Source organism: Staurois parvus, unplaced genomic scaffold, assembly GCF_062004578.1.
Source record: "Staurois parvus isolate SC_StPar_1 unplaced genomic scaffold, SC_StPar_1.0 ptg000361l, whole genome shotgun sequence".
Classification (NCBI taxonomy): Eukaryota; Metazoa; Chordata; class Amphibia; order Anura; family Ranidae; genus Staurois; species Staurois parvus.
In genome coordinates, this window is record NW_028318157.1 from 5,577,833 (window position 1) to 5,591,791 (window position 13,959).

Here is a 13,959-nt window from a genome sequence, read left to right on the forward strand (position 1 = left end):
CAGGAATGAGCCGTGCTGGGATCTGTAGTCCCCCCCCCCCATACATCTGTACACAGCACCCCATGTCAGTGATCTCCATCTACACCTCCTCCAGGAATGAGCCGTGCTGGGATCTGTAGTCCCCCCCCCCCCATACATCTGTACACAGCACCCCATGTCAGTGATCTCCATCTACACCTCCTCCAGGAATGAGCCATGCTGGGATCTGTAGTCCCTCCCATACATCTGTACACAGCACCCCATGTCAGTGATCTCCATCTACACCTCCTCCAGGAATGAGCCATGCTGGGATCTGTAGTCCCTCCCCCCATACATCTGTACACAGCACCCCATGTCAGCGATCTCCATCTACCCCTCCTCCAGGAATGAGCCATGCTGGGATCTGTAGTCCCTCCCCCCATACATCTGTACACAGCACCCCATGTCAGCGATCTCCATCTACCCCTCCTCCAGGAATGATCCGTGCTGGGATCTGTAGTCCCCCCTCCATACATCTGTACACAGCACCCAATGTCAGTGATCTTCATGTACACAATGTCCTCCCCCTCCCGATCCCCAGCCATGGCGCACACAGAGGTGGTGGCGGTGTACAATCAGAGAGTACCTGTCCAGGGTCTCCACGCTGGGCTGCCTGGAGCCGGGCACTGACGGAGGTGCAGACGGTCGGGGAGGTTTCCTAGCAGCTGATGCTCCGGCGGTGCCGCCCCCTCCTCCTGCACTCTCCAGCCCCGACAGCTTGTCCATAGCGGCCCCTTTCCTCTTCCTTCCCGGATGATCGGGATGCAGCTGAGCCGCTTATCGCACAGGAAGGGCCGGATTGCAGGCCGCTCTTCCTGCCGGCTTCCTGCAGGGTGATGGAGGAGGAGGGAGATCTGACGTGCCCGCTGTCACCCCGCACCTCCCGGCATGCACCGCTCCCCTACCAGCACTCTGGGCGGGGACGGGACTACAGTCACTACCCACAATGCAGTGCGGAGAGCCGGGGTCTGCAGGAGGTGGCTGTGCTAGGGGAGGGGGGAGTGTAGGCTGTCCTGTGCACCCAGCAATACGGAGGGCTGAAGGGTTTCCTTCTATCAATGCACTCTCTTCATTCTTCTCTATTCTAGTCTATTCTTTTATTTTCTATTCTATCCGAATTTCAGAAGATGGTTATATTCTTTCTATTGTTTTTATTTTCTATTCTATTCTAGTCTATTCAAATTCTATTCGAATTTCACAAGATGGTTATATTTTTTTCTATTCTGTTCTATTATTTTGTATTTTATTCTTTTATTTTCTATTCTATTCAAGTTTATTTTATCTGAACTTCGGAAGACATATTCTTTCTATTTTATTCTATTCTTTTATTTTCTATTCAAATATGAATTTATTCTATACGAATTTCAGAAGCTGATTATATTCTTTCTTTTTAATTTTATTCTGTCTAATTTTTTTCTTTTCTATTCTATTCAAATTTATAAACTTTCTATTTTATTCTTTTCTATTGCTTTTTCTATTCTTTTGATTTTTGTTCTAATCTATTCTTTTTCTTTTTTTCTATTCTATTTTATTTTAATCTTTTATTTTCTATTCTACTGTGATTTTTCTCTATTCCAGGGTTTTTCTGACCAGGGTGCCACGGCACCCAGGGGTACTGTGGCAAAATGACACATAGCCCTTTACAGTGATGTTTTTTTTTTTCAAATTTCAGAAGATGGTTACATTTTTTCTATAGTTTTTTTTTCTACTCTGTTCTATTCTTTTGTATTTTATTCTTTTATTTTCTATTCAAATTTATTTTATTCTAATTTCGGAAGACATATTCTATTTCATTCTATTATATTGTGTTCTCTATTCTATTCAGTTTTTTTCTATTCTATTTGAATTTGACATGGTGGTGGCGGAAATACCGGACTGGTCACTTTATATTCGCCTCATAAGACGCACTGACATTTTCCCCCCTTCTTTGAGGGGAAAAAAGTGCGTCTTATGGAGCGAAAAATATGGTATATATATATAATCATGTATTTCTGTATAATCATGTACTTTCTATAGGTCGGTCGGGCATTAATTTTTATGTACATTTGCACCCACTAAAATGCATGATACCACTGTACCAAACATTTTGGTGGGGTGCGTTTAAAAATCATGCCAGCACCTTTTTTTACATGTTTCTCAAGCATAGAGCAGCCTATTAAAAAAAGCAACATGCGGGAACATGCAAAAAAATCACTCACACTTGGACGCACCTCCTTGTGTGAACAAGCCCTGACACTGATGTGCCCCAGGATTGTACGCAATTCTAAAGGGTGGCTTGACTGAAAAAAGGTTGAAAAGCACTGCTGTATTCTTTTCTATTCTTTTATCTTCAATTTTATTCCTTTATTTTATATTCTATTCTTGTTTTTGAATTGGATTCAAATTTTGGACAAAATTTCATTTCGTTATTTTGGATTTGTTTAAATTCATTACTATTGGAATTCAGAAATTCGGATACATCCAAATAATGAAAAATGTGTCTGAATTTCAATTTGGAAGGAAACAAACCACACAAGTCAAACACAAACAACAGTTTTGACAATCCAATATAAGCTTAGCTGAAAAATGTTTCTTTTTTTTTAATTAAACTTTTATTTGGTTGTCATACAAAAGGGACATCAATTCAGTTATAAAAATATTTCACATATACATCCATTAACCCCAAACATTTACCCCTGTCCCCCCCCCCACATCACTCAACCTGTCCCCCCGTCCACAACCTCCTTCCCGGACTAATTCTTCTCTCATACTTATCTGTCTGTATCAAATTCTTCTCTTGGATTTACCACTGAAACTCTCCTAGTTTCTAAACTTCCCCCTTTAATCAATTCCATATATCTTTCCGAGGTTTTAAATTTCAGCCAACTAAACCATGTAGCTGAAGAATGTTTCTGGTTGTGATTGCTGCTTGTCTATCTCTTTTTTCAACTTCTTGGATTCCCTGCATGCTTTGCAGCTTCTCCTCTGCGGTTTACGTTCCATTTCTATGGACTACATATCCCATGGTACTGTGATTCCTGAACTGACTCCGCCTCCTAAAACTCCTCTTCTCGGTACCTTTGTAATTCAGAAGACAGGCTCTGTGAAATGTTCAACACAGCAGTGCTAGTCACAGAGCTGCTGATCGCGGGTGCAATGCTCTGCAGGATCCATAGCAAAAAAATAATAAATGTACATTTTTTTTACCTGGAAAAAGGTGAACTTATTCTTTGAGATTCTCTTGTTCAGCCCCAAAGGCTGAACGAGAGAAAAACAATCAATTCCCCCATCTACACTAAATGACACAGGAATATCACCTGTCTGCTATTGTATTCAGTAGCCTCCACTCCCATAGTCATCAGAATACCTGAACATTGACTGCTGATTGGCTGTGCTCACTATTTGGCCAACTATTTTTCACCCAGCTCTTTCAGTTTTTAGATCAGTTTGTCAAGGTAAGTGGTGCCTGCAGCTTACACATATATTTGCAAATGTGTGCAAATAAAACCCTGTTTTTAACATGAATTGTTAGGGTCAGTTTGGTTGTTTTGCAGGTTGGCTGGTAAGTGTGCTGGGAAATGTTTGTTTGTGATGTGCGTTGCCCTTCCATGTGCACCTTGCTGCAAAGGCTAGTTATAGATTGGGATGGTTGCCACTTTTTTGTCCATTTGGTTGAATTGGTTATGGGGATGCAATGAATTCAGCTGCCATTGTGCTCAACTTGCTGGGTGTCACATGCATCCCTGTACCTTTAAGGGGGGGTGGGCTCCCTCCAGGCATATCTGCCCTTATCTATCCACTGCTATATGTGCTTCAACTTGGAGAAAATTATAGAAATAGAACCACAGTACACGGAGGAGCCTTGACGTAGGCACTGCAACTTACACATATACTGTATTTGCAAATCAGTGCAAACAAAACTCTTGTTAACGTGAATTGTTAGACAGGGTCAACTTAAGTGTTTTGCAGGCTGGCCGGTAAGTGTGCCGGGAAATCTTTTGTTTCTGGGGTGCCACCAAGACCATCCACAGCTCCAATTTCACCAGATTCTGCAGGAATAAGCCATATTTTGAACCATGTATGGCTAGCCTGAGGCTAAATTCACATCTCCGCAAGTGGCTCCTGACCCACAAAGACATGTGCTGCACTTTAGCTGACTTACAGGGATGCCATTAATTCTAAATGGCACCCCATGCATCAACAGCCGTAGAACAGTTCCATGTGCATTAAACCACATGGTGCCACAGCACCGTGCAATTCGGTGCAGCACAATTTCTAAAAAAAAAAAAAAACAGGATCAGGGACTTCTTTCCACTCATTTCTTGCTGGTAGGACAGTCTATTGACTCAGGAACTTGGGGACATGCAGGTGGCATCTTTGATGGTCACAGGAGGCCAGAAAGTTTCCTTGGAGGAGGGAACTGACTTGGTAGATTCTATATGAGTGAAAGCATTGAGCCCTTTCAGTTCCAAAATGAGGTGAATCCCCACTTTCACTTTGGGAACAGTAAAATGTTTGTGTAGAAACCCTGAAACCTTTCTTTTCCTGGATCAGAAACAAATCACTCCTTGGGGAGAGGAGCTGGGCCAGGTCAGTGTGGAGGTTTGCTAACCATTGTAGAGACATTGGTAGATATCAGAATAAAAAGATGAGGAGGTGGTAGAGTGCGAAATTCTAGCTCATAGCCCTTGTACACCACATCCCTCACCCATGCATCTGATAGTCTTTGGTCCAGGTGATTGCAAAGACTACTTTTGAAAATGGTGGCATCCTCTCATTGTACATAGACGCTTGTGGTGCTCAAAGCTCCTATCATGCCATCCATTGTATACAATTACGTTGTTAGCTGCAACTGGTCAAGGCAGTCACATGATACAGACAGGACCAATCACAGCCCATCTGTATCATGTGGTCAGCTTTGCCAAATCACAGCTAATCACAACAAAAGACTGAAAGAATCAGTTTAATTCAGTAACATTGATTGCAAATATCAATGAAATACAATGGTATTAGCAATTATGTGTTTAAAAAAAAAGTCCTGATCACTTGCCCAGAGTAGTTCAATATTACTATACTATGTAACATTGTATTGCTTTGGTCATAGTGTGCTGAAAAAATAAATAGTAAAAAAAAGAAAATATGTAATAAAAAATATAAGAAATAATAGAAACAATTGAAAAAAAAATACAAACTCAATTATTATTATTATTTTCACCACAAAAATGTAGCAGAATACATTTTGACCTAAACTTATGAAGAAATGTTATTTATTTGCAAAATTTTATAACAGAAACTAAAAAAAAGGTGTGTTTTTTTTTTTCAAAAGTTTCAGGTGTTTTTTGTTTTATTTAGAAAAAAAGTAAGACTCAGTGATGATTAAATACCACCAAAAGAAAGCTCTATTTGTGTGAAAAAAATTATGAAAATTTCATATTGGTAGTGTTGCATGACTGCGCAATTGTCATTCAAAGTGCGACAGCGCTGAAAGCTGGCCTGGTAAGGAAGGGGGTATAAGTGCCCGGTATTGAAGTGGTTAAAAAACAAATCAAAAGCGAGGCAAAAAAGCATATGTGTTTTTACGGTGGATCATTGTGAAAGTGCCCTTAGAGGGATACATGCACTAGGCAGTGTACATGCGCCCAGGCTCTCTAGAAACAAAAAGGTGGAGAAATTCTCCCACTTACAAAAAGACTGGTCTGGAGAGCATCCTATGGCTAACAGACACTTTTCATCCCTCCAGTTGGCATAATCCAAGGCAGTACCCAAGCCGCAGTTTGGAGATCACTGGTCCCATCCCATGTCCTCCTGCAACAGTTGCTTTAGGCCACCACTCTGATGTGTACCTTTTCTTCTCTGCAGCGCCCTCTAATGGAGACCAGGAGCAGTAGTTGCAAGAAGAGAGGACGTATCACAGAGCTTCCAAGTTGGGAGGGGGTTGTGTCTGATGGCTGGGTATCTACAGGTACTCTTTAACACGGGTTTTGGGGACAAGCTAGAATAAACACAAAGTACAGTTGTCCAGTTTTCTGTGCATGTGCCCATTAATGCATGTCATTTATGTGCCTTGTAGTGTGTTGTCATCCCTTCTACATTGCACTCCACACACTTATGTAGTATAAAGCAACATGCCCTCCACCACACTACAATGCACAGATTGCAAGTGCATTATTTGGTGTAAACCTAAGGCTTACGTGCCATAGATGTCTGTGTGTAATGAAATGAATGAGGCCTTAAACTGAACTCTCCTCCCATCCATCAGCATCCTCTTTGCACTGCAACACACCAGATTGGCTCTTTGTGCTCTGCTTCTTGACCCCCCGTAAGCTCTGCTGTATAGTGGACTGCAAGGGGTCATTACTGGATCAAATTTGGGTATTTACACTACTTGTAGCTCAGTAATCAACTGCATTTTATCAATGTGTGCCTTTAATATCTGCCTGATGTTAAAGAGGTTCTTAAGTCTGTTAACAATGAAAAAAAAATCAGCTACAAATACTGGAGCTGCTTTTTAACCATTTCAATACCGTGCAATTTTACACCTTCCTGCCCAGGCCAGTTTTCAGGTTTCAGCGCTCTCACACTTTGAATGACAATTGCGCGGTCATACAACATTGTACCCAAACTAAAATTTTATCATTTTCTTCACACAACTAGAGCTTTCTTTTGGTGGTATTTAATCACTGCCGGGGTTTTTATTTTTTGCTAAATTAACAAAAAAAGACCAAAAATGTTGAAAAAAAAACACGTTTTTCTTTGTTTCTGTTATAAAAGTTTGCAAATAAATAATTGTTCTTCATAAATTTAGGCCGAGATGTATTCTGCTACATGTCTTTGGTGAAAATAACCCAAATTAGGATGTATTTTTTAGTTTGTAGGAAAGTTATAGAGTTCACAAACTATGGTATAGATCTGAAAATTGATCAATCCTGAAGTACTGACAGCCAATCTAATTTCTTGAGGTCCAAGAATGTCAGAACAGTACAGATATCCCCCAAATGACCCCTTTTTGTAAAGTAGACAGTCCGACATACTTCATAAGAGGCATGGCGAGTTTTTGAAGTTGTATTTTTTTTGTCATAATTTTTCGGAAAATTAAAAAATGAAAATATTATTTTCACTATTTTTTTTTTTTAAATAGTGCAGTACAGCGTCATCATATAACTGGCATGGCGGTGAACAGGGACACTGACTGGTGACAGTATGAAAAAAAAAATATATATATTTTTTAATTTTTTTATTATTTTTAATTTTTTATTACATTTTTTTAAAGATTTTTTTTCATATTTTACTATGACCAAAGTAGTACAATGTTACCATAGTAACATTGTACTACTTTGGGGAAGTGATCAGTATTTTCTTTTTTTTTTTTTACACAATTTGCTTATAGCAAAGAATTACTTTGCTATAAGCAAGCATTTACCTGAATGACATCAATTCATTCAGGTTTTTTTTTTTTTTTTGTGCTTAGCTGTGATTTGACCACAGCTAATCACATGACATGTGCATGTGACCTGCTGTGACCATTCACAGCTAGACACTAGTATACAATGGATGGCATGAATGAAGCCATCCATTGTATACAACTGTCATGTGACCTGCTGTGATTGGTCACAGCAGGTCACATGGTACCGACAACGGTACTCAGATCTGTCATCGACCGTGTCCGAGATACACGGCCGGTGACAGATCACGCCGCTGCGCGGCTCTGCAACCGCGCATATGCGGGTGGACGCCAAATGGAGTACACCCTGGAAAGCTAATGCATTTTCGCAGCCGCCAACTGGCTATAGGCTGGGTGGGAAATGGTTAATAAAGGGACCATTTCCTGTCCAGGGATCCAGTCTTCACGGAGGCCGGTTCTTTGCTGGACTTCAGGTCCCTGGAGCCACCATCTTGGATGTGGAAAGCCAGATGTAGCACCCTGTGGCTTCACAGCCAGCTTCCCACTGTGCATGTGTGAGACACCCGGTGCTTTGCGAATGGACCAACAGCCTCCCGGGATCTGTAACCTATCCAAGGAGGTTGCAAAGAGAGGGGAAGCGGAACAGTGTTTTGGTAACCAGTCATGGGCCATAATGAAATGAAATGGTTTTGAATTTAAAATTTATATTTTCAATAGCATAGTGAACATTTTCCTCCTGCAGCCACTGAATGCTGGTGGGAGGAAAAGAAGCTGGATTTCAGCAGTTGCAAGAGGAAAATGGAGAGGATTGGTTCAGGTATATGCCGCCCCTCCTGTCCAAATGTAAAACAAAACCATGACAGGGAGGCCGCACGGGCCCCCTGGAGCATGGGACGGGGTCATCATTGTGACCCGATGCTACAGCAGTGGTTGGAGGGGTTTGATATAAACATGTCTCAACTATGGGATTTTACCCACCCCCAACTGCAAATGTAAACAATCCCTTACTGTCCTGAGCGCCCTATAAAACTGCTTTCACACTGATCGGCTGCGATTTACCTGCGGGTTACTGCACTTTGCCATACACTTCTATTATATCTTGCGAGCATGGTTCACTTTCAGAAAGCGCACCAAACCTGCAGTATGTATTAGAAGTCTATGGCCCTAAGGAGCCTGGAAAGCATTATGCCAATGATCAGTGGATCAGGAGTGCAATGCCAGACTCCTGCAGCTTTCAGCCTGTACCTTCATAGGGCTGACTGATTACAAGTTGCAGGGCTTGTGAATGAACTACAAAGCTGCTCATCAGTGACCCCGCAGTCCATTTACAATCTGCAAACGCTGACGCTAGTTGTAGCTAGGATATTCACAGGAAACTTTGAATGAATGACACGGCTGTGTGGGTACAGCCCCGCACGGCCGAATTTTTTTTCAAATAGTGACAGCGGATGAGGGGAAAAGATCCCCACTCGTTGTCACAGGGAGGGGGGAGAGGCTGCAGCTGCTGCAATATGGTACAAGTTCCACCCATATTTAGTTCCAAAAGGTGAACTTATCCTTTAGGGCTAGTTCACAATAGATGCAGTTCATTAAAAAAAAAATTCTGCATCAAAAATGCAAGCACAGGGTTTTCCATGTATTCCAATGGCCCTTGTTCACACCAGTGCAGTCAGTTTCCGGGGCAGAAAAAAAAAAGTAGAACATGCTGCATTTTTTCTGCACAGAACCATATTGGAACATAGCAAACTGCACAGAAACTGCGTATGGTGCGAACTGTATGCAAAAACAAATCCAGAAAGCATCCCGAGTGCATTTTTGTAGTGTGAACTGGCCCTTAAGCTTTAAACAAGGCTCAGTGATTATGTAAAACTCAAACATCTGTATCTTGTAAAGATGCACAACACAACTTGTTTAGTATATATGGATTTATTTATTTTCCTTTTTTTTAATCACTGTATATATCAAAGGCCATACAGGTTTAGAAAAAAAAAAAAACACATTATAGACAGTTATTAATGACTAGGCAATGCAAATGTTTACAGAAGAAAACTCTGCATATTCAGATGAATATTCCTACACAGAACATTTGCTGTATCAGCATGCCTGTACTGTGAAAAGATTTCATTTTGAATAAAATACACCATTTACCAAGTAAAGACAAATGTATTCACTTGCTCTCTGCATCGGTAGCTGCAGGCTTGGTTTCTAGTAGAGAAACTGCAAAGCTGAATATAATCAGCATTTTATGGCAAACCACATTGTTGATACTGTTGAGATTTGGGATTGACAGGTCCTCTCTGCAGAAATGAACAACCTTGTGGAAAGAATCTGGCTGTAAATCTGTGTAGACACTGGCAAAATATGGATACCGAATATATATCTAGTAGCACCACTAGACTGATCCTACAGCTACCAAGTGACAAAGAAAAACAGCAGTTGTATGCATGCATGGCTTTTAGTTAAAGCTGCACTGCAGGTTTACTTTCCCTTCAGTTTGTTTGAGCCAAGCTGGCCAAAACACATTTCCTTTAGGTCCCAATCACATCTGGCGTTTTGCAATCTTGGGCAGAGTCGCTGCGATTCTGTCCGTGATTCCAAATCGCCCTGGAATAATGACAAAATGCACCAGGCCTGTTCAGGTACCATTTGTTTTCAGTGACATCTATATGTGGAAAGAATCTGGCTGTAAACCGGTCTAGACACTGGCAAAATATGGATATCGAATATATATCTAGTAGCACCACTAGACTGATCCTACAGCTACCAAGTGACAAAGAAAACACAGCAGTTGTATGCATACATGGCTTTTAGTTAAAGTCACACTGCAGGTTTACTTTCCCTTCAGTTTGTTTGAGCCAAGCTGGCCGAAACAAACATTTCCTTTAGGCCCCAATCACATTTGGCGTTTTGCAATCTTGGGCAGAGTCACTGCGATTCTGTCCGTGATCCCAAATCGCCCTGGAATATTGACAAAATGCACCAGGCCTGTTCAGGTGCCATTCATTTTCAGTGGCATCTATACGTGGTATGGGTTTGTGGCAGTTGTTTCGCTGCAAACTGCAGCACACTAAGCTTGTTGTCCAAAAGAAGCTTCTGTTCCTTTCTGGGCAACAAGTTTCATGTGTTGCGGTTTTCCACAAGATTTGTTGCATGGCAAAACCGCACCATGATTAGGTGGCATTGAAAATTAATGGCACCTGAATAGGCATGGTGGGTTTTGTCATTAATCGCAGTGCAATTTGGGATCACGGGCAGAATTGATGTTCTGACGTCACTTACTACATGCTTGTTCCAGGTCAGTGGCATAAAGCATGAAATAACGAGATCACCACGTCAGCCAGGCCTCATGTTCTGTCAGTACAAGTTACTTATAAATGGTTCCCAATATTGAAAGTTTCATCTGCTTGAATTCTGTCTTCCCTGGTTCCGCATTGCCCACACCAACATGCCAATTAAATTTATTTCATTTTCATTACACCCCCTATTTTAGGTCCAGTGATATCATTGGGTCTCTGTTTTTCTATATGCAATGCAGACAGACAATAGGTTGTAAGAGGGGGCTGTATATAGGTTCCTGAAAGTTTCCTGCTGCAGTACTCCCCTTAAGAGCCCTCAGCATTTATCAAAGTGTCTGGTCAGTCTGGAGGAGTGAGTTTTCGCATGCAGACTGTATTTGCATGCACACTGCCCTAGGTACAGGTGAAACTCCAAAAATTTGAATATCGTGCAAAAGTTCATTTATTTCAGTAATGCAACTTAAAAGGTGAAACTAATATATGAGATAGACTCATTACATGCAAAGCAAGATAGTTCAAGCCGTGATTTGTCATAATTGTGATGATTATGGCTTACAGCTCATGAAAACCCCAAATCCACAATCTCAGAAAATTAGAATATTACATGCAATCAATAAAACAAGGATTGTACATAGAACAATATCGGACCTCTGAAAAGTATAAGCATGCATATGTACTCAGTACTGGGTTTGGGCCCCTTTTGCAGCAATTACTGCCTCAATGCGGCGTGGCATGGAAGTTATCAGCCTGTGGCACTGCTGAGGTATTATGGAAGACCAGGATGCTTCAATAGCGGCCTTCAGCTCTTCTGCATTGTTCGGTCTCATATCTTTCTCTTGGTAATGCCCCATAGATTCTCTACGGGGTTCAGGTCAGGCGAGTTTGCTGGCCAATCAAGCACAGTAATCCCACGGTCATTGAACCAGGTTTTGGTGCTTTTGGCAGTGTGGGCAGGTGCCAAGTCCTGCTGGAAAATGAAGTCAGAATCCCCATAAAGCTCGTCTGCGGAAGGAAGCATGAAGTGCTCCAAAATCTCCTGGTAGACAGCTGCGTTGACCCTGGACTTAATGAAGCACAGTGGACCAATACCAGCAGATGACATGGCTCCCCAAATCAACACAGACTGTGGAAACTTCACACTGGATTTCAAGCATCTTGCAGTGTGTGCCTCTCCATTCTTCCTCCATACTCTGGGTCCTTGGTTTCCAAAAAAAATGCAAAAGTTGCTCTCATCAGAAAAGAGGACTTTGGACCACTGAGCAACAGACCAGGTCTGTTTTTCTTTAGCTCAGGTAAGACGCTTCTGACATTGTTTGTTGTTCAGAAGCGGCTTGACAAGAGGAACATGACATTTGAAGCCCATGTCCAGGATCCGTCTGTGTGTGGTGGCTCTTGATGCACTGACTCCAGCCTCAGTCCACTCCTTGTGAAAGTCCCCAACACTTTTGAATGGCCTTTCCCTGACAATCCTCTCCAGGCTGCGGTCATCCCTGCTGCTTGTGCACCTTTTTCTTCCACACTTTTCCCTTCCTCATAACATTCTATTAATGTGCTTTGATACAGCACTTTGGGAACATCCAACTTCTTTTGCAATTACCTTTTGAGGCTTTCCCTCCTTATGGAGGGTGTCAATGATGGTTTTCTGCACAACTGTCAGGTCAGCAGTCTTTCCCATGATTGCGATTCCTACTGAACCAGACTGACACCATTTAAAGGCTCAGGAACCCTTTGCAGGTGTTATGGCTTAATTAGCTGATTGGAGTGGGACACTTTGAGCCAAGAATATTGCACCTTTTCACAATATTCTAATTTTCTGAGATTGTGGATTTGGGGTTTTCATGAGCTGGAAGCCATAATCATTACAATTATGACAAATCATGGCTTGAACTATCTTGCTTTGCATGTAATGAGTCTATCTCATATATTAGTTTCACCTTTTAAGTTGCATTACTGAAATAAATGAACTTTTGCACGATATTCTAATTTTTCGAGTTTCACCTGTAATGTCCACATGTAATGCTGACCCTCTGAGATTAAAGGAACTAAAACCCGATGAAAGGACTAGATGTTGCTTGATACCCTCCAGGGAGGATATGGCTGGCACCAGCTTTTACTGCACACTGTGAGCAGCCTTGCGGTGATAATGGAGTAAACAGTCTCAGTACAGGTGTGGAGCCTGCACAACTGTGCAGGACTAAAGGGAAGGCTGGAGTCCAGCTTTAAAGCCATCTTTATTAGATTATTGCAGTCAGTTAATTAGTAATCAACCTTTAAACTTGCTATGTCACTGCATTTCATTAAAGCATTTTAAAGTGCACCTAAACCCTAGACCAAAATTATTATGTGTTGCAGCTTACTAGTCCTTAGATATGGCTGCATTAGTTTCTCTTTCTGACTTTTCACCTGCTTATCCTGCCTGTAACACACCTGCTATCCTGGGGTGACAACACTCACTGTACTCTCTCCATATAGGAATAGCATTGTCACCTTAGGAAAGGACTACAGAACACTTTACCCTTTCATCTTCTTCATAAAACGATGGGAGGCATTTTAAAGTCCACATATAAAATTGAGGACAAGAGAGCAGCACAGAAAGTTAAAAGCTCACAATATTTCTGTCAGGATCAACAGTTGTGTTTGAAATTCTCAAACAGATACAACAAGACTCTTAAAAGTATGTTTAACAGACCAGAAGTTCATTGTTTAAAAATGGGCGGCTCTGTTTACATAATGGCTACCATTACAGCAGGCTAGCCAGCGCGCACATAGCAGAAACATACGTTTTCTAGTGCATAGCTTATTAAATTTGAAAATAAGCAGTGACAGCACTGAAGTACAGTCTGGAGACCATATGGCCAGTTGTGTCTATGAGTTAAAGATCACCATTTTAGAAAAAATGAAAAATGTGAACAACCTACACCATCCCCTCCACTTACCTCTGTGGATGACGAGCTGTCAGTGTCCACAAAGCCAGTGTAGCGGCCTGAGGATCTGAAATCCCCTTCTTTCTGCAGGGCTTCCAGGACAAATCAGAGTTCTCTGATTGGTCAAAGAATTGCTCTGATCTGTCCTGGAAGTCCTGCAGAAAAAATATGGGAAGAAGAGCAGGGATTTCAAATCCTACATCACCCACAGAGTTAAACTACAGCAGGGATTTAGTTCACCTTTCAATTTTTTTTTTTTTTTGGAAAAGGTAAACGAACCCTTTAATGGATCCCCAATGAAATCATTAGCTGCACACCTATATCTGCAAAATGAAGACAG

At 41.6% G+C, this 13,959-nt stretch overlaps 1 protein-coding gene across 8 annotated transcripts in view; it reads right to left on the minus strand.

Annotated features, from left to right (window-relative positions):
* The window catches only part of MTMR1 (myotubularin related protein 1), a 146,697-nt gene extending 145,767 nt beyond the window's left edge, over nucleotides 1–930 (minus strand). For 6 of the 8 annotated variants that reach the window (XM_089684942.1, XM_089684940.1, XM_089684939.1 and 3 more), the window contains exon 1: nucleotides 605–930. In XM_089684942.1, coding sequence (XP_089541068.1) covers nucleotides 605–744 — 140 coding nt within the window. In that variant the 5' untranslated portion in view covers nucleotides 745–930. The remainder of the gene's footprint in view (nucleotides 1–604) is intronic. The other 2 variants (XM_089684944.1, XM_089684943.1) reach the window with 1 other exon arrangement.
* Nucleotides 931–13,959: the final 13,029 nt, after the last annotated feature.